Consider the following 22,598-nt stretch of genomic DNA (forward strand, 5'->3'; position numbering starts at 1 on the left):
GAAATTCGGGAAAAGTTCCAAAATTCATTAAATAAATCACTCATTAATTTACATATTGATTCGATCGATTCCCGTCCTCGGTTCGATACCCGATCGTTGCAATAATGTTTAATCTTATGTAAAAAAAATAATTTAAATAAACCATGTTCAACATTCTTAAAGAGACTTTAAATCCTCTACTACCACCATCCTATCAGACATCAAGACCACCATATTGGAAATGTGTAATTTTAATGCTAGAGATCCGGGAAAAAGTTCAGAAATCATTAAATAAATTTCCGATCAATATACTGATTAATTAGATCGACTAAGATCCTTGGTACGATCTAGGATGATGCAAAAAAAATTAAATATATCATCAATTTAACATAATAGTAACAGGTTCGAGGAATTAAACACCGCAAGTTCTTTTACAAACATAATATTTATTACATAATTTCTATTCTACTACAGGATCACTTACGAAAGCCAACAATCTTATAATCATTTAGTTCCGCAGCGGTGTGAAATGACTAATTCTTAGCTCCAATCGGTTTATACTAGACAGAGTCCAGCCAGAACCTTTACAGACATAGTCCACCTCTTCTTGACAGAGTTTCTGAATACCGTTTTTAACAGTTTGCTTCACATCGTTAGAACTGTAAATTACTGCAGCAGATGTCTTGAATGCACACTTCTTCACTTCGTCATCGAACGGATATGGCTTTCCATATATACAGTCCAACCACAAGTTATATTTCAAAGGTCCGTTTGTTGCTACATCATCAGTAAGCTGATTGATTATCTTCTGTCTGATATCGTCAAGAAAATTACAAATGTCCTTCGACTCACCGAACGTATTTAGATAATAGTAGTCTTTCAACGTTCCATGAAATGCAGACTGCGCCAAGTAGAAGCCATTATCGTTCACTTGTAATGCTACGAACACAGTCTTAGGTTTAGTTCCATGTTCAGACGTCATAACAATCGGTTGCTGGGCATCTGTTTTTTTGGTTGTACGCTTTCGTGTCTCCAATCTAAAGCGAGGAGTCGAAATGTCGGCAGGTAGTTCAGCAGTAGGAGCACAGACTCCACCTTTACATTTTTTCGCATGATGTCGCAAACTGTCAATTCGAGTAAACCATTTAAGGCACTCATCACATCGAAACTTCATGCGAGAAGGATTCTTCGCGCATTTGCTCCGCTCATGTCTTCGTGCATCATGGTAAAATGCGAACGACGTATCACAGTAGCTGCAAGGATACCGTGGTGATGAAGACGATCCTTTCAGACCCGATCCAGATACAGGCGTTGCAACAGTAGTACCATTTCCAGGCATTCTCTTATGCACATCGATGCATCGTTGTTGCGCCGAAACCTTTACTTTCTGCCGCACAGCAGGACCTTTGCATGCCTTCATGTGCGTTTTCATATTATCTTTTCTGGCAAACTGCTTATGACATTTCTCACAAACAAACATTTTACGATATAGGTTCTTGGCACATTCGCTCCTCTCGTGTCGCCGAGCATTGCTGTTGTTTGAGAAAATCTTGTCACAGTAACAGCACCGATGTTCGCTAGTTGTCAAATCAGCATCCATTGAAGTCTCCATCGAGGTCGTATCGTCGATCGTCGTGGTTTCCTGCACATCCAGCTCAGTAGTCATTAAGCTATCTTCTGCTGGTGGTATCACATCTGTTGAAATCTCCTCCAATGTTGACATCGTCGTCGTTGCCAACGGGATCTGCTCCACCATTGTCGTCGCTGTCGTCAAGGTTCCCGTAGACGATGATACAACGTCCATCGAGTTCGGCGTTAAAGTAGGTAAATATGCCATCGAGTTCTCAAGAACAGGTAATTACGCGACTTATTCACCAGATGAAATAATCTAGGTGATCCTTACACCGTCAACGACAGTAACAAACTGAGCGACCTGCTGTCTAGGACTCGCTTATATACATGCACCGGATGGAATAATACGCAAGTCAAATCAAGAACCAATTACTATAATACCAGAGTCAAAACAACATTAAAAATAGAAGGACCATCAACGAAAAGGCAGCACATTTGGAAGCACCGACAACGAAAGGGCAGCACCGACAACGAAAAGGCAGCACATTTGGAAGCACCGACAACGAAAAGGCAGCACCGACAACGAAAAGGCAGCACCGACAACGAAAAGGCAGCACATTTGGAAGCACCGACAACGAAAAGGCAGCACCGACAACGAAAAGGCAGCACATTTGGAAGCACCGACAACGAAAAGGCAGCAGCGACAACGAAAAGGCAGCACATTTGGAAGCACCGACAACGAAAAGGCAGCACCGACAACGAAAAGGCAGCACATTTGGAAGCACCGACAACGAAAAGGCAGCACCGACAACGAAAAGGCAGCACATTTGGAAGCACCGACAAAGAAAAGGCAGCACCGCCAACGAAAAGGAAGCACATTTGGAAGCACCGACAAAGAAAAGGCAGCACCGCCAACGAAAAGGAAGCACATTTGGAAGCACCGACAACGAAAAGGCAGCACCGCCAAAAGAAAAGACAGCACATTTGGAAGCACCGACAACGAAAAGGAACCACCATCAACGAAAAGGCCGCACCGCCAACGAAAAGGAAGCACATTTGGAAGCACCGGCAAAGAAAAGGCAGCACCGCCCACGAAAAGGAAGCACATTTGGAAGCACCGACAAAGAAAAGGCAGCACCGCCAACGAAAAGGAAGCACATTTGGAAGCACCGACAACGAAAAGGCAGCACCATCGACGAAAAGGAAGCACATTAATTTGTCATTGACTGCAATATTCATTGGTTCCAATATTCATTGGCTCCAATATTCATTGGCTCCAATATTCAATGGCTCCAATATTCATTGACTCCAATATTCATTGGCTCCATCAGTCATTGACACCTACAGTCTTTTGGTTCCAAAAGTCTTTTGGCCCCAAATATATTAGGCTAGAATTCTTCGAGTCTAAGAGACTATGAGACCACATGGCTACGAGTCTAAAATGATCTAGCTGGTTACGAGTTATACATGGCTTGCGAGGCTACAGAGCTACGAAGTTTCTAGTACACAGGTTTACATGACTGCGAGGATACAGGACTACAAGTCTGCAAGAGTACTTGACTACGAAGGTACTCGTCTACATGACTCCAGTTACCGCATCTGTCCTCGACAGAATTTCCTCTTTTGCTCCAACTGCTCCATCAGCATTATGTTATAAGATTACAAGGCCTCTTGCTTACGTAGCTTCAAGTCTACGAGCCTCCAATGCATCATGACTACGAGACTACGAGCCATGAGGTTACGAGTCTATGCGATTGCGAGTCTTCTAGGTTACGTGATCGCGAGGCTATAGGACTACGAAGCTTCCAGAACGCATGGTTACGAGACTGCGAGGCTACAATTCTACGAGGTCCCAAGACATCCTGGCTACGCGACTACGAGCCATGAGGTTACGAGACTACGTGACTACGAATCTTCAAGTTTACGAGACTGCGAGGCTACAGAGCTACGAAGCCTCTAGAAAACGAGTTTACGTGACTGCGTGGATACAGGAATACAAGTTTGCATGAGTTCTTGACTACGAAGCTACTCGTCTACAAGGCTCCAATTGACACATCTGTCTTCGATGGAATTTTCTCTTTTGCTACATCTACGCCATCAGCATTATGTTATAAGATTACAAAGCTACTTGCTTACGTAGCTTCAAGTCTACGAGGCTCCAATACATCATGACTAAGAGACTACGAGCCATGAGGTTACGAGACTATGCGATTGCAAGTCTTCAAGGTTACGTCATCACGAGGCTATAGGACTACGAAGCTTCCAGAACGCATGGTTACGAGAATGCATGACTAATTGGCCGCATGGCTACGAAACTTTATGTCTCTAACTGACTACAATAGCACTATTCAGTGGTGAGAGTTAATTTATTTCATGCAAAGGTACTTGCTGCAAGCAGTTCCGCTTTTCAACATCAGATGACGTCACGTTTTGCTTGCAGGTAAAATAATATTTATTTATTTTATGCGGGATGCGGTTGTTCACTATCGATCGCATAAGAAGAATGGCATCGATAGTCTTCAAGGAGAAGGAAGTTCGTCCTTCCTGCTAGTGCTTCTCAGATTTCTCACGGTCCGCCATATTGGATTGCGACGTCACGGCTGCCATCTTAGATGGGTGTGACTTTGACCTTTGACCGAAACCGCAGGAATGATCGCAAGCACTCGGATTAATCATCAAAATATTGATAAGAATAATCAGGAGCACACGGAGAAAACCATCATAATATTGGCAAGAATAATCAGGAGCACACAGAGAAAAACGACACACGTTTTCTTTGATATCATAAAATTACAGAAAAAAATATTTAAAAATAAAAATAAATTAATAAAAAATTTAAAATAAAAACAAAAAATACATAAAATTCTGGCTTGTACTAGAACTCTATCTTTGCTCAACAATGATAAGTTTACAAGCTAGCAGAATCTGTTTATGTATTTTTTGTTTTTATTTTAAATTTTTTATTAATTTATTTTTATTTTTAAATATTTTTTTCTGTAATTTTATGATATCAAAGAAAACGTGTGTCGTTTTTCTCTGTGTGCTCCTGATTATTCTTGCCAATATTATGATGGTTTTCTCCGTGTGCTCCTGATTATTCTTATCAATATTTTGATGATTAATCCGAGTGCTTGCGATCATTCCTGCGGTTTCGGTCAAAGGTCAAAGTCACACCCATCTAAGATGGCAGCCGTGACGTCGCAATCCAATATGGCGGACCGTGAGAAATCTGAGAAGCACTAGCAGGAAGGACGAACTTCCTTCTCCTTGAAGACTATCGATGCCATTCTTCTTATGCGATCGATAGTGAACAACCGCATCCCGCATAAAATAAATAAATATTATTTTACCTGCAAGCAAAACGTGACGTCATCTGATGTTGAAAAGCGGAACTGCTTGCAGCAAGTACCTTTGCATGAAATAAATTAACTCTCACCACTGAATAGTGCTATTGTAGTCAGTTAGAGACATAAAGTTTCGTAGCCATGCGGCCAATTAGTCATGCATTCTCGTAACCATGCGTTCTGGAAGCTTCGTAGTCCTATAGCCTCGTGATGACGTAACCTTGAAGACTTGCAATCGCATAGTCTCGTAACCTCATGGCTCGTAGTCTCTTAGTCATGATGTATTGGAGCCTCGTAGACTTGAAGCTACGTAAGCAAGTAGCTTTGTAATCTTATAACATAATGCTGATGGCGTAGATGTAGCAAAAGAGAAAATTCCATCGAAGACAGATGTGTCAATTGGAGCCTTGTAGACGAGTAGCTTCGTAGTCAAGAACTCATGCAAACTTGTATTCCTGTATCCACGCAGTCACGTAAACTCGTTTTCTAGAGGCTTCGTAGCTCTGTAGCCTCGCAGTCTCGTAAACTTGAAGATTCGTAGTCACGTAGTCTCGTAACCTCATGGCTCGTAGTCGCGTAGCCAGGATGTCTTGGGACCTCGTAGAATTGTAGCCTCGCAGTCTCGTAACCATGCGTTCTGGAAGCTTCGTAGTCCTATAGCCTCGCGATCACGTAACCTAGAAGACTCGCAATCGCATAGACTCGTAACCTCATGGCTCGTAGTCTCGTAGTCATGATGCATTGGAGGCTCGTAGACTTGAAGCTACGTAAGCAAGAGGCCTTGTAATCTTATAACATAATGCTGATGGAGCAGTTGGAGCAAAAGAGGAAACTCTGTCGAGGACAGATGCGGTAACTGGAGTCATGTAGACGAGTACCTTCGTAGTCAAGTACTCTTGCAGACTTGTAGTCCTGTATCCTCGCAGTCATGTAAACCTGTGTACTAGAAACTTCGTAGCTCTGTAGCCTCGCAAGCCATGTATAACTCGTAACCAGCTAGATCATTTTAGACTCGTAGCCATGTGGTCTCATAGTCTCTTAGACTCGAAGAATTCTAGCCTAATATATTTGGGGCCAAAAGACTTTTGGAACCAAAAGACTGTAGGTGTCAATGACTGATGGAGCCAATGAATATTGGAGTCAATGAATATTGGAGCCATTGAATATTGGAGCCAATGAATATTGGAGCCAATGAATATTGGAACCAATGAATATTGCAGTCAATGACAAATTAATGTGCTTCCTTTTCGTCGATGGTGCTGCCTTTTCGTTGTCGGTGCTTCCAAATGTGCTTCCTTTTCGTTGGCGGTGCTGCCTTTTCTTTGTCGGTGCTTCCAAATGTGCTTCCTTTTCGTGGGCGGTGCTGCCTTTTCTTTGCCGGTGCTTCCAAATTTGCTTCCTTTTCGTTGGCGGTGCGGCCTTTTCGTTGATGGTGCTTCCTTTTCGTTGTCGGTGCTTCCAAATGTGCTGTCTTTTCTTTTGGCGGTGCTGCCTTTTCGTTGTCGGTGCTTCCAAATGTGCTTCCTTTTCGTTGGCGGTGCTGCCTTTTCTTTGTCGGTGCTTCCAAATGTGCTTCCTTTTCGTTGGCGGTGCTGCCTTTTCTTTGTCGGTGCTTCCAAATGTGCTGCCTTTTCGTTGTCGGTGCTGCCTTTTCGTTGTCGGTGCTTCCAAATGTGCTGCCTTTTCGTTGTCGGTGCTGCCTTTTCGTTGTCGGTGCTTCCAAATGTGCTGCCTTTTCGTTGTCGCTGCTGCCTTTTCGCTGTCGGTGCTTCCAAATGTGCTGCCTTTTCGTTGTCGGTGCTGCCTTTTCGTTGTCGGTGCTGCCTTTTCGTTGTCGGTGCTTCCAAATGTGCTGCCTTTTCGTTGTCGGTGCTGCCTTTTCGTTGTCGGTGCTGCCTTTTCGTTGTCGGTGCTTCCAAATGTGCTGCCTTTTCGTTGTGGGTGCTGCCTTTTCGTTGTCGGTGCTTCCAAATGTGCTGCCTTTTCGTTGATGGTCCTTCTATTTTTAATGTTGTTTTGACTCTGGTATTATAGTAATTGGTTCTTGATTTGACTTGCGTATTATTCCATCCGGTGCATGTATATAAGCGAGTCCTAGACAGCAGGTCGCTCAGTTTGTTACTGTCGTCGACGGTGTAAGGATCACCTAGATTATTTTATCTGGTGAATAAGTCGCGTAATTACCTGTTCTTGAGAACTCGATGGCATATTTACCTACTTTAACGCCGAACTCGATGGACGTTGTATCATCGTCTACGGGAACCTTGACGACAGCGACGACAATGGTGGAGCAGATCCCGTTGGCAACGACGACGATGTCAACATTGGAGGAGATTTCAACAGATGTGATACCACCAGCAGAAGATAGCTTAATGACTACTGAGCTGGATGTGCAGGAAACCACGACGATCGACGATACGACCTCGATGGAGACTTCAATGGATGCTGATTTGACAACTAGCGAACATCGGTGCTGTTACTGTGACAAGATTTTCTCAAACAACAGCAATGCTCGGCGACACGAGAGGAGCGAATGTGCCAAGAACCTATATCGTAAAATGTTTGTTTGTGAGAAATGTCATAAGCAGTTTGCCAGAAAAGATAATATGAAAACGCACATGAAGGCATGCAAAGGTCCTGCTGTGCGGCAGAAAGTAAAGGTTTCGGCGCAACAACGATGCATCGATGTGCATAAGAGAATGCCTGGAAATGGTACTACTGTTGCAACGCCTGTATCTGGATCGGGTCTGAAAGGATCGTCTTCATCACCACGGTATCCTTGCAGCTACTGTGATACGTCGTTCGCATTTTACCATGATGCACGAAGACATGAGCGGAGCAAATGCGCGAAGAATCCTTCTCGCATGAAGTTTCGATGTGATGAGTGCCTTAAATGGTTTACTCGAATTGATAAATACGTTCGGTGAGTCGAAGGACATTTGTAATTTTCTTGACGATATCAGACAGAAGATAATCAATCAGCTTACTGATGATGTAGCAACAAACGGACCTTTGAAATATAACTTGTGGTTGGACTGTATATATGGAAAGCCATATCCGTTCGATGACGAAGTGAAGAAGTGTGCATTCAAGACATCTGCTGCAGTAATTTACAGTTCTAACGATGTGAAGCAAACTGTTAAAAACGGTATTCAGAAACTCTGTCAAGAAGAGGTGGACTATGTCTGTAAAGGTTCTGGCTGGACTCTGTCTAGTATAAACCGATTGGAGCTAAGAATTAGTCATTTCACACCGCTGCGGAACTAAATGATTATAAGATTGTTGGCTTTCGTAAGTGATCCTGTAGTAGAATAGAAATTATGTAATAAATATTATGTTTGTAAAAGAACTTGCGGTGTTTAATTCCTCGAACCTGTTACTATTATGTTAAATTGATGATATATTTAATTTTTTTTGCATCATCCTAGATCGTACCAAGGATCTTAGTCGATCTAATTAATCAGTATATTGATCGGAAATTTATTTAATGATTTCTGAACTTTTTCCCGGATCTCTAGCATTAAAATTACACATTTCCAATATGGTGGTCTTGATGTCTGATAGGATGGTGGTAGTAGAGGATTTAAAGTCTCTTTAAGAATGTTGAACATGGTTTATTTAAATTATTTTTTTTACATAAGATTAAACATTATTGCAACGATCGGGTATCGAACCGAGGACGGGAATCGATCGAATCAATATGTAAATTAATGAGTGATTTATTTAATGAATTTTGGAACTTTTCCCGAATTTCTAGCTAAATAATTACGGATTTTCAAGATGGCGGCCAAATGACAAGATGGCGGATGTCACAGTAATAAATTATTACTGCACTCTTGCGGATACGAATTAAACTAACATGTCATCGGCGCATTCAACGACGATACAATGATGATGGCTTCCAGCATCGAAGACAAGATGGCGGCCATGACGTCATACTAGATGATGATAAAAAGTGGTGGGAGTCAGTATGCCTGCAGCCACCTCGGGGGAAGGATCGGTCGCCATTTTTATTTTTTTTGCACTCGTCGGGTTCGAACCGAGGACTCCGAGCTCCGTGTCGTAAATGTTTGTTTTTTAAATATTTTATTAAAAATTTTATTAAGTGAATTTTTTTATGAATTTTAAATTTTTTTTCATTAAAATCGGATAATAAATTTAAAGATGGCGGCCGTAACGGAAATTGCAACGATGACGTCATAATTCAAGATGGCGGCCATGGTATCCTTATTCCTAGAAATGGCTTAACTGAGGCTTGAGTTAAGGATGCTTAAGCCAGTTTTAGGAATTTTCAGCCGCTGGGATTTTTAAGGACTAAAAACGGGAATTTTTCCCTCGAAACGGGAAATTTTTCCCTCGAAATGAGAAATTTTTAATTTGTGGAATTTTTTGAGATTTTTTGGCGGAACTTTTTTCCACAGAAATGGAAATTTTGGCGATTTTTGAGGAATTTTGGGCAAATTTTGCCCAATTTTGGCGGATTTTGGCGATTTTTGAGGATCAAATTCAAGGTCAAGGTCAAAGGTCAAGGTCACAACCATCCAAGATGGCCGCCGTGACGTCACAATCCAAGATGGCGGACACCCACACCGGCACCACACCCTGAACCCTGTTTCCGGACCGGCTATTATATACTACTCTTGCTGTCTAGAAGTTAACTCACTGTTGAGGTGACACAATCTTTTTCTCAGAAGTCAACACAGACAAGTTAACATTTTTTTACTTTTTATTCGCGAGATAGCTTGGCAAGAGGAGGTGATTTTAATTTATACAAGCGTATCCAACATTGAAGTAGGAGATTGTGCCAAGTGTAAAGAATTGTAATACTGATATGATTGTAAAGAGTAAATTTTTTTTTTCAAGGAGCAGTTTTGTTGGGCTAGCACTAACGCACTAACAAAGAGGTTTTATTTTTGCTAAACGAAATATTATTTTTTGAACTTTTGATAAGTGTTGCACATAGTTTTGAGGGCCTGTTGAAAATAAAATGGTAATGTGCAAAAATATATCAAAGATACAATTTAATTTATTTGCTATCTTATAAAACTCACTGCATTGAAACAGGAAGTACTTTGGACTGTAAATCATTTAATGGTTGATGTTTGCTTGCTAAGAGCTGCCATTTGAAGTGGTTTGATATGTTGTTGCTCAGGGCTCACGGCAGAAATGATATTTACTTCGGAACTTAAAATAACTAAATGAATATTAAAACGGACAAAGTAACGAGAAAAAAATTACTGACAATATGTAAACAGCTTGGACGAAACCTCTAAGACAACACAGATGGACACAGTAAACCTTTTACGACAAAACAGTTACAAGAGCTTGCCGTGCGTCTGATGACGGCAATTGATCGCAGTTCCTTAAAGGTACAAAAAATTTCGTGGTTATAGTTTTAAACATCTTAAGTATTCAATCTATAACAACCGACATTTTTAATTACCCGTAGTGTTGCACATATCAGGGTTTAAGATAAGAGGTAATGTGTTTTACATGTTATGTCACGAAGTTTTGTGACCTGTGGCCATTTCTTAGTTAAAATCATGAAAAAAATGTGTTTTTTTTTCTGGCGTAGGAAAAGCTGGCAGAACAACGCAAGAAGTCTCTTATATCGTGGTTTAGAAAACGGTTGTAAAATTAAGTAGCACACAAATTTTTTATTGGTCAGTTAGAAACTGAACTCCCTGGAAATACAGAAGCAAAATGGTCCAGCCACACAGAATGAAGACACGCGGGAAGAGGTTGCAATTGATGCGCAACGCGAGAAGTCATGGATACAGCGACTGATACCGAAAATCCTAGGTTTCATCGCGCACACCTAAACCAGGTTGTTAGTTGTTCTGAACTCACTGCGCCGCTACTGCCTGGGACCTTCAGAGAGAATAACATCCTGAGCTGAAAAATAAGATATTTATCTGCAAAAAATTACATTTGTAAGTGTAGACCCGACCGAGCATTTTGTAGTGAATATTAAATTATTTTGTGGTGTCAAAAAACCAAATAATTTACAAAAAAAATTCTGTTACTAATAAACCACATTGCAAAAAATCAGAAATTACATTGTTGTCAACATATTATTTAGTATTACTGATGAACACGCCTCTACGTTGATTTTGATAGATTATAATAGAGGTCATTTATACTTTATAGTCTCTGCAGATATAAATACATGTGCTCGTTTCCTTAACTATACAGTGCAGTTTTGCTTACGGTACCTTGCAGTGTGACCACTACAATATACTGTTGTAATTGCTACTGTTATTATAATTGCTACATACTTCCACTATACTTTAAAACCACTAATTAGAAACCTTTTTTTCGGTGAGTACAGTATTGTATAGTTCTGGTGGTGCTACGCAACAAAAAAACATAATTGACTCCAATTTATTAGTCTATACACTAGATGGTGCGTGTATGTTCTGAAAATGTTTCTAAATCCATATTATTTTTAAATATATTTTTTTATGTTATGAGCACGAGACGCTGGATGGGACGTTGCCTGGAATTGGTTCAGAATTGACCACCAATGATGTACAGACAGATAGTCTCAAGAGCCCTGGGCCAACACAGGTAACCACTTGACTGTCAAAGACTAGACGCACTCATGCCACAGCAACTTTATAGACCTGTGAGGACTTTCTGTTTTCCCTGACCCGTGAAGACTTACTTGAGTGTTAAACATTCTGACTCATTTTCAGACTGCATGATAGTTTATGGGCTTGTCACAAACTTTGAAAATCAATAGTTTTGAATGGATTATAAGTGTAAATTTTACGACTAAAATTATGTTGAAAAAATTCTTCCATGAATTTATCACAGAACTTTTTAAAGAGTTACACATAATAACGTATTTGCATGTTAAGTAGAAAGAGTAAAATTGATATTGTCAAAATGTGATTCCCATTCGGGTGGTGTGCGCTGGGTTAAAGGTCACAGCCTGGGTTAACTTGTGCGCGATATTTATAACCAAGGACCGCACAAAGACCCTTCGTTTTGGTACTTGAAACATCAAAATATTGAGAAATATTTTTAATTTATCTTCCTTTCTAGGAGTTTACAAAAGTTTTTTACTGAGTTTCTCTGGGGGGGGGGGGGGGAGGGGGAATGAAAAAGGTTCATACAGACAGTACCGAAGTAAATAGATCGATTTAAATTTCTTAGTTTTCAAAGTTCTCAGTAGAATGGTTCCTTGTGTGTCACGCTCTTGTGGATAAGGTCGTGAATTCATTGCCAGCATCCTCGCATGTCTCAAATGTATGATAACCCAATCGGCATCTACTATAATAGTTATTGTACGTTCTCTGCGTAATTTCAACAAAACATTTGAGCCGAAAATCAGTAATTTAATGGCTCAATTTTTCAACTTTTATTTATTAAAATATTTTTGCTTTCCCATAAGCTAGAGTACCTCATCAAAATTTATTTTCTCATCTATACCACCCAGGGCTATACATATTAAAACTTTACTAGTGGGTTTTAGAGAGTCTCAACGTCTCAGCAGAGACATACAGACGCTTACACGCAGCGTAGGCTAGCCGAGTCAATTTTATCTCGCCGGCATGCAGGAACAGACATGATAACTCTCCCTGCCTAACGTGTCTTCCACCTTGTTTCTCACGCAGGGGTACCTGCCTCGTCAGGCGAGCCTAGCTCGCTTTCCCAGGCTCGAGGCCCTGGCGAGCAAAGCGGATGTGCTGGTCTCGGCATAAAACAAGCACTTCCCCGCCATAGGTTTTCTGCTATGCTTCCAGGAACCATGACCGAGGCAAGACCATGCCCCTTCCCTCGTCAACCCCTCCTCTCCTTTAGGAACAAGCCACGCCTATGCTTGCGCTCCACGCACGAGGCTTGTGCGCGATCTCTCGAGCACAACCGAAACTAAGCATGCTAATGTCTGTTTCTCCCGCCAGGGAACACCACCTTCCAATCCCCCTTTGCCTTAGACGGCATACAGCAACGCCACCGCTAGGTGCGCTATCTCATGGCGCCTGTCCCAACTAAAGATGGCGCTCATAGAGAGTTTTATATTTTTCTTGTGGCACAAGCCCTGACCAATCCCAAGGTACCTTTCCTCCCATGGCCCGCTTAGCTCCGCCCACTCTGTTTCTCTCTTCCCCCCCCCCCTTTTCGGTTTTGAGCCCATGCAGGAACTAAGGGACTCTCACAATCTACTGTGGTACAGGGAGCATCCTACATCTGCCGCGCTACTTCTATCGCGACCGCGTCTCTCCTACTGAGAAGTCGGACATCAAAGAATATAGGATGTAGTCGCGACGACCAGGGGAAAATACCCTTACAATTTTAAGTTTAAACATCATATTAGTGTTAGTGTTTTTTCTGGCGAATTAAGTGCGTGCAACCGCGCTAGTGGACGTCTACCATCATGGATAGATAGTACCACCGACCTACCCCACAATTTGGTGAGTAGAGATTTTAGTACCCTTTTGATTTCCTGTTTTCTTGAGCCCTTTGTGGCCGAGAACTTTCCCACTGGCCATAACCACTTAATAACGCTGTGCGAACTTTTGTTTTCACAGTGGGGTTTTCCATCCCCAGTGATGGGTAGACAACCACATCTACCCGCACTGAGTTCCTGATTTCGGCCATCTAAATTCCACGCATCGTGCTGTCAACTTTAGTCCGCTATCTGCCCCGTCACGCCGTTCGGATGTCAGCACTTCGCATGCAGCTAAGTCTATGTTTGGAAGACACAATGTAAGAAATCTTAAAGTTTTAAATTCTCTACGAACAATTTGCGAACTATTCAACTACCAATTAAAGAAAAAGGTATACAATATAGTAATGAAAAGTACTTGTCAATCCAGAATAATGGAAAGTAGTTTTTTTTTTATTTCATTACTCTGAAACCTTGTTTGTTCACCTTACCTTAAAATAAATGTAATCTGTAAAGTAATTATCAAAGTATCCGCGGCCGGCCTGCGTGTAGTAAAATTCAATTCAATTATAATTTAAGGTACTAAATTTTGAGTTTACTGAACCTGTGAATTTTGATAAAAATATTTATTGTCACTAGTTTGTAAGTCATTAAAGTGGTGACCAAAAGTATTAACTACCATACCTACTATGATAAATCTGGCTTGTTCAAAATAAAATAAGTTAACCATTAAAATAATCTAGAAGTAACCAGATTTAATTGTTTTATTTATATTTTTATATATTACGATTCACCTTATCACCCACCAATCTTTTGGGGTGTTAACACCTAAATTCTTTGTATTTTACATGTGTTCCGCCTCTGTTCACTTTTCATATGGCTTCTTGGCGTATGCCATGGCCCGTACGTTTCTAGGCCTTTTTGTTTTTAAGTACCTACTAAGTCTACAGGAACACAGGTCAATTACACTTTTTTTGAAGGCCATCTTTCAGTATGAAGCTTCCAAACGATGACGCAATACTCTAAAAATTAAGGGGCAAATTTAAAGCAGGAAGCATTGAATATAAATTACAGCCATCCTAAAAATTTGTCTTCGTAAGTGTTTGCGAGTTCCCTTTAATCAAGCAAGCCATATATACAATTTACATATGAAATGGAAACTGACGGGAACCTTTATTTCCTAGATATTCTCGTCTCCGAAGGAAATTGTTGCATCAACAATAAAGTATGCGGGAATCAAGAACATGCAAGCCAACACATTGCACTTCAACTCCAACCATTCAATAAGCTTCAAAACTGGCATAAATCACCCTTTAGTTAACCGAGTTGAAAAATTGGTTCTGACAATAAATCAGTTGCTGATGAACTAAATCACTTTAAAGATGAACTCTTAGTTAATGGTTACCCACCAGGCATCATCAACAAAATCCCACGTCATTCAACAATAAAACTGCCCAAAAGCCAAGTAGTACGTTGATTACTCCCTATGTCCATGGCCTCTCTGAAAATAATAAGACGATTAGGTAACTGACATAGACAATGTTTTCAGGTCTAATTCCACAATCAGAAGTATGATCACCAGAGTAAAACCAGCTATAGACAATTTTCAGTGTCAGAACTGTGTTCATCAGATTCTCTGTGAATTTGGCTGCATGTGCGATGGAGAACTGGCACAGCCATTACAACGCGCATTAAGGAGCACAAAACTTATGGATGGGTGAATCATATGAATTGATACTTACCAAACATGACTGGGGTAACATTCTTAAAATATCACTTATACAGTAAGAACACCCAATAAAAATGAAACATAAATAATTGAAATTTGCTTTCAGGAAAATCGATGTTATCAGAAAATACATTACTGAATTAAAAAAAAATTACACGGATAAATTTTATTTAAATTTCATTTCATTTAACACGATGGTGAAACAACCAACTTCGCAGCCAAATTCCAACCAGTAAAATCATCTCTAAAGTGCGCGACCAATCAGGGGAGTGCTCACCAATTATTGGCCACGCTAATAGAGGGAGTCAAACACATCTCAAACTTTGTTCTCCAGTGTCATGTTTAAGCCTGATGACGGGAGCAGATGTCATTTCCCAAAACTTCTTAGATATCCTATTGTGTTCATACCTGCTGTCGTCGTGGATTTGTTCAGATTATCTTGGCTTTTTTTTAGGTTCGTGTGTGCGTCGCTACCTTTTCCAATGCTGTTTTTTCTGTATTTAATCCTTTTGTTTTCAATTGTCTCATCATTGTCATCCAACTGTGTTTGTCTGTGCAGTAATTCATTCTGACTAAACTCCTTTCACTGAATTATGTGTGCTGTCTAGGCATGTACTATTAGCTAGTTCTGCGTGTGTTATATTTTAATATATGTAACCCATTCTTAATGTGGTTTCTACAAACCAGTATAATCCAGTAATGGCATATGACCATAAAATGCTTATACAATAACTTTTGCCCATTGCAACCACTACTCGAAAAATCTACCTTATAATCATGATGTTAGGAACGAATAGTTAAATTTGAATTATTCTTCGTTTAAATTGTGATATTTAGTTGATTGAATAAATGAACAAAAACTAAGGATAGATTTATAAGTAACTACTTTCGTATAGAAGTGACACCATGAACTATGTTTTGTTTCAGCTCAAACGACGTGCAACCAAGGAATCGGCAAGCTAGTTTATGAGCGCCTGCCAGACTATCAGCTCCAGCTGAAACGCTTCAATAACGAAGACATGGTAACGTAATTTAATACTAACTCTTCAGCACACTTTAAACTAAAACAAATTCAGTTGCCCGAATCAATGTTTTATTGAGTGTATGGGTGCTCAATTTATGAAACCAAGAATTAAACTATCACCCAAGTGCCTGCTGATAGTATAAAAATATTAATCGGCAAGACAAATTATACATACGTTATACATGTCCTTCAGAAGTAGCCTATCTTTTTTTTATAAAAATTAATTTTTTGTCATTGAAGACTCGAAAAATTTTTCCAAATACAATTACATTGCAAGAAAAAGAAATAATGTATGGAAATTATGTACATATTTTTAAAATGCACACATATTCCTGTTCACTGTAAGTGAATGAGAAATGGGAAATGAGATGGTGTTTATGTGCCATATCAAAATAAAAGGTTGAAACAAAATATTTATTGGCATATTATAAGACAATTATAATCTTTCGCTTAACATATGGAATACTCCTGCATTGAGGACTTACCGCACTAACTCGTGACTTCCAAATGTCGCCTTTGCTGTGGACATATAGTTCTAGGCATAATTAATATGCCAATCTGCAACACCCACACAATATAAACAATTTATAAAACATACAAATGTGGGGCTTAAAATTATTACAGGCCATTAACCCCAGTACACGCATTAGTACGAATTGTGGATTATCAATCTGTTGACTTAGACAATAAAAATATAAATGGAAAACACGGGATAGCTCTTCATTAAAATGTGTGACAGTGAGTATTTACAACTGCTTAAAACGAAGCTCAGAAAACTTCTCAAAATAAATGGCATTGATACTATTGGCCGCCATCTTTGTTGTTTAACTCAGGTGCTACGGTAAACAAACCCTCCGAATGCGCGGTCGCTGTCAGTGTCACTACTCGCTTCGGTACTCTCGGCGGTGCGTATAGCTTCTCCAAGGCGCGAGGAAGAGATGTGAACGCTGACCTCCGCGTCTCGTCGGCACCGGCCCCGTTCAACCACTGAGCCAGTCGCGACGTGGCGTCAAATCACCCCAACGTCACCGAGGTCTGCCACCCGCCGCTCGCAGGGCGAGCGAGTGTCGCTAGCCCTCAGCGCGCTGTAACACCTCGTCCTGTGCTTTAAACTCGGCCCCTTTTCCAACTCGTCTGCTCGCTCCCACTCGCTGGATTAGTCTTACTCGCCGAGCCCCATGGACTCGCACCAGTCACTTAAATCCTCTTGCAACTCCCCTTTACTCTAGCTCGGTGTTTACTCGTTTCGTCAACGTATCTTACTTGGTACTTACCGAGCGAGTGTTACTCGCTCGTCTGGGACTCGCACCAGTCACTTAAATCCTCTTGTCACGCCCCTTTACTCTAGCTCGGTGTTTACTCGTTTTGTCAACGTATCTTACTTGGTACTTACCGAGCGAGTGTTACTCGCTCGCCCGGGACTCGCACCAGTCACTTAAATCCTCTTGCCACGCCCCTTTACTCTAGCTCGGTGTTTACTCGTTTCGTCAACGTATCTTACTTGGTACTTACCGAGCGAGTGTTACCCGGGACTCGCACCAGTCACTTAAATCCTCTTGCCACTCCCCTTTACTCTAGCTCGGTGTTTACTCGTTTCGTCAACGTATCTTACTTGGTACTTACCGAGCGAGTGTTACTCGCTCGCCCGGGACTCGCACCAGCCACTTAAATCCTCTTGCCACGCCCCTTTACTCTAGCTCGGTGTTTACTCGTTTCGTCAACGTATCTTACTTGGTACTTACCGAGCGAGTGTTACCCGGGACTCGCACCAGTCACTTAAATCCTCTTGCCACTCCCCTTTACTCTAGCTCGGTGTTTACTCGTTTCGTCAACGTATCTTACTTGGTACTTAACGAGCGGGTACATACTCGAACCCGGGACCCTCGGTACTGGTGACGTCCATTACAACACCTCGGTTGTGTTCCCGTCGATGACGCTGTCCTCCGGTCGGCGCGGCAGAGCTTGGCTGGGTCGCTTGTAGCTGCAAAAACCGGGGTTCGTGCACCCCTCCCGGGGCAACGGTCATTATGAACCAGAATGTTCGTCATTCCGCTCGCCGGAGCTGTGCAGGATGCAACGTCCGGTGCCCCATAACAGTTAAACGACCCTCGGGCACTGGGCTGTTCAGCGGGTTGCGGACTTTCAGGGATGCGACGAAACGCACCTCGTTCGTCGCGGTGAAAGAGCGTAACAGGTTGGAGGAGGACAGCCGTTACACGTCAAATGTGGTGTAAATTTTTCTTTAAACTTTCCATTCAAAGAAATTGTAATGGGCCAAAGAAACACACCTGCATAAAAGAGAATATATCTATCTAAAAAATATCATTTCTAAAGAATCCATTTAATTAAATCAATTATTTGCCTGTTTGAACATTTTAAAAAAAGTCTTAAATTAACTTTCGCATCAGGAAAACCTAAAAACTTTAGTGAAAATAAATACTTAATGCCTCTTAATCCAAACCAAAACTCAGTTTTTTAAACTGTAAATTCTATTTCCACTAGAGTTCATCTCAGCTACCTCACCCATTATATATTAGCTTACAATTACAAATAAACATTTCTAGCTATATGAGATACACAAGAGCTGCCAGATTTTTAAAACAGAAACTAAAATAAATATTTATACGTTTTTTTTTAAAAAAGTGTAAACAATTAGATAATTTGGCTGCCACCAAAAAAAATTGTTTTGGCTAATGGATGGCCGCATAAATGTTTGTGTAAAAAAAGACAACATAAATAAATTTTGTTCCAAAAATGGTAGTAGGTTCCTCGAGTTGTTGAGGAGTAAACATTTTGAGTGAACACAACAGCCTAAAAAATTCCTGAAAATATATTTAAGAAACATGCACATAATATATGTTAGTATTTTAGGTTTGATTATAAATAAGACGAGTTCTGTTGATTGTGTGTACAGAATTTAAACTATGTTTATTAATGAAATCATAACTAAGAATTCATCCATAACTTAATCTTATTATAACAAACATGAGTTTTATGTAATTTTTTTTCCAATTAGAGAGTACAAAGCTCGAGTATACACTACAGATCATTTAATGGTAACCAACTGGTATAATTGAAGAAGTAAATAGAGCTGTTATATTTGTATTAAAGTTTATCATTTAGAGAATCCCTTTACCTTTAAGTTACCACAATTTAGTGACTCTTAATGATTGTATAGGAATGCTTACACAAAATATCTGAGTAAAAACAGGTATAGAAATTAATATGTGTTTATTTGTTATCTGTGTAGTGAAGCTCAACACATATAAACTTAACTACACTTTGAGATCTATATTCTTTAATAATGTTCCGAGAAAAAAATTATATTTAGTCTCTTACATGAAATGCGGTGAAGACCGGTATTTTTCACATTGTAGCACTAAGTGATTCTGAATTTTCAATGTCTTTAAAAATAAAATATTTGCAAGAGTAATTGTTGAATCAGGTTTCAGCAGAAGGTGTTAAACGTAGGTTTTTAGAAGTTTTATCATTGGACGTAAATGCAATTTCACGCCATAGTTTTCGTTGTAGGACTATTTGTACGCAGGTTTCAATATAATTTAATGTTATTTCGGTAGAAAATTGTGTCACCAGACATATGTGCAATGTCAATCAATTTGTTGTGTGTATTTGTCCCTCTGGCTCGAGGTAAACTCACAACACTGATTAAGAAAAATGACGGATTTGTGAAGTAAAAAATGAGACTTGACATATTCAACATTTATTCAAACAAAACTTAACAAAGTAAACAATGTAAACAAATTAGTTCACGCCCCGCATTAACGGGAAATTTGAGACCTGACCGTGAATCTCACTTCTCAGTAGTATAGCACATAATTCTGGCGTACGAATACCTGCACAAACTAAACATGTGATTATTCCTTTTGATAATGAAACTATAAATCAAGCGTGAAATCGCCAACAGCAGCTGACTCCCGGTACCTGGAAAATGGCGGAAGAGTCACAATAACTGCTTACCTTCACAAATGCTATGTAGTGAACAAAGTCAATACTCGCTGAGCACCGAGTGCCTGTTTACTTTAGTAAATAAATTCAATACCTCTGATGGTGAATCGGTGTATTTACGACTAATTTTTTGTGGAAACTTTACTTAAATTTGACAGGAGGTCGAACACGTGGCTGGCTCGGTTATTTGAACGAGTTACTTGACAAACAATTACGCCAGTTGCGGGTGAACTTAGGACCGGTTCAGGCTGTTGAACCTGCCGTTACTCGCCTGGTTCAATGTCTCCTGTGGACCTGACGTCCTCAGCCGCCGCTGCGCCGCTGGCCTCTCTTGGTCCGGACGTCAAGGTGACGTCACTCGCCATCCCACTCCACTGTGTGCACAGCGGGACGACTTACCCTAGGCGACGGTTACACTAGGAAAAACTGATCGCGGAAACACCTTCAATGCCCACACTTGGTATTTACTAAATTAAAGGGGCAGGACTCAGGACAGAAACGGTTGTGAACCCTGCAATAATACTACATAGTTAATCTGCAGAAATTTAGTTATAGTGTTTCAGCAGTTAAGTAATGAACGCAATTCCAATTCAAATATAACTTTGTTAAATATTAATTCATTTTAAATGAAATTAACTGAAAAATTATATATAACATGTTGTGGCCTAACTGGGAGCAATAAATACTCAAAAAATAATTATTACAGAAACTTGTAATACCATAAAACTGTGAAATCTTTTTGACCGCGGATTACCTTCAGAAACGCAGGATGGGTTTAGAATAAGTGTTAAAATTGTGCAGTTCATTGAAATAAAAGCTAAAAATAATTACCAATGAGCACAAGCTGTTCTCGCTTGCACATATTTACTTACGAATTAATTTGAGTTTTACAAATTAATTGTTTTAAAAAGCTACACTAAGAAACATTATAAAAATTGTAATACCTTATTAAATTTCACATGACCTATACCTGAGCACAAATCCTTTAAAAAAAGTTTTGAAAAAATACTCGTAAATTTACGCGACTCAGGCATCTTACTTCATATACATAACATTTTGTAATGAACACATTAACAAAAATATTATAGCTTCTTTTTTTTCAATTTCAAAAAGTTGTATTGTTACGAAGACTATAGCGATGAGGCTAGCCAGGCAGCCAAGCGCAACCTGCATGTGGTTCGGGTGCGATGCAGATATCGCCCATACTTCCATTACCACTAAGCGCCTAATCCGATTAGCAGCGGTGACTTGCTCCCTGCTCCCCTTCCCCAGTGCTTTGCCATTGAGCGCGGAAATTACTTGCGGCTAGATGATTAATTTGTGAACAGACAATTAAATTAATAGCTGTTAAATAAAATCGTATCTTGTTACTTTGGCTATCCTTTTCGAATTGTTTCCCCATCCGTAACAATAAATATATATGTGTGTGTGCGCTTGTGTGTGTAGGTATTGTATATACTTATATGTTCCTTACAAAAAATTACAAAAAAATATACGTTCCTTAAATAACGATGTTTCGTACCAAGTCCGACTGAATACACAAACGTCACCTTTACTAACAAATGACGTTTTAAAGAAAATGTAATGATTAAAAATTGAATATTATCTTTTAAAGATTAGTGCAATGGGAGTGCATGACTTGATGTAAACTTTTGGACATACGCCATTGCTATGCACATGTATGTCTGTGGAAGAAAACTACAAAAAACACAAAATACAAAAACACAAATTAAGCCAAAAATTTCTGTTGTCAGGATATAAACACCACACAATACTTTTTTCTTTGTCTGTTGACCATATTCCTGTTGTGGAGTATTGTGTGGTGTTTATATCCTGACAACAGCAAGTTTTGGCTTAATTTGTGTTTTTGTCTTTTGTGTTTTTTGTAGTTTTCTCCCACAGACATACATGTGCATAGCAATGGCGTATGTCCAAAAGTTTACATCAAGTCAAAATTGAATACAGATAAAAACCATTATTATCGAGTCCGTATGTTCACATCCCATTTGACCCGCGCATTGCCGCTACACCGGTGTGCAGGCGGGGGTCTTGAACCCCACACACTCATCTAGCATGCGCCAGCTACCCCGTCGCAGCCTGGCGACTCCTAGCGGCCTGCGGGGCCTGGTCGCCACAGAGTGCTTGTGCACTCGGGGGTGAACCTGACCCTGTTGGCAGGGGTGGACACTCTGTACGCGGGAGACCTAACATGCACATAAAGTTCTGCCATTCCCGATTACACCCGAACAATTCACCTTCGGCCAACTTCGGGATTTGTTTTATTTTTGCGCAGGAAAAATGAATTCGAATATTAAAAGTGGTCGGTTAGGTTAGCTACATTAAAATACTATGAACGGTTAGTTAGGTTGGTATAGCTACATTAAAATAAACAGAGAAATATAAATATATAAAAATAAACCCGAGGTTGGCCGAAGGTGAATTGTTCGGGTGTAATCGGGAATGGCAGAACTTGATGTGCTTGTTAGGCTTCCTCTCTGTACGTCAGTAGTGAGCCGGTTTTTCTCATAGATCAACGCTAAAACGAACCTTTGAAAAATAATAAAAACTTCTCAAGCTATTGTAGTTTAA

The 22,598-nt window shown here is 40.1% G+C and overlaps 1 protein-coding gene across 1 annotated transcript in view; it reads left to right on the forward strand.

The window, feature by feature from the left end:
* The window catches only part of LOC134528938 (uncharacterized), a 98,723-nt gene that overhangs the window by 18,764 nt on the left and 57,361 nt on the right, over positions 1 to 22,598 (forward strand). Inside the window, exon 2 of the mRNA XM_063362607.1 lies at positions 15,947 to 16,041. Within this exon, the coding sequence (XP_063218677.1) occupies positions 15,947 to 16,041 (95 nt within the window). The remainder of the gene's footprint in view (positions 1 to 15,946; positions 16,042 to 22,598) is intronic.

This window comes from Bacillus rossius, chromosome 2, assembly GCF_032445375.1.
Source record: "Bacillus rossius redtenbacheri isolate Brsri chromosome 2, Brsri_v3, whole genome shotgun sequence".
Taxonomy (NCBI): Eukaryota; Metazoa; Arthropoda; class Insecta; order Phasmatodea; family Bacillidae; genus Bacillus; species Bacillus rossius.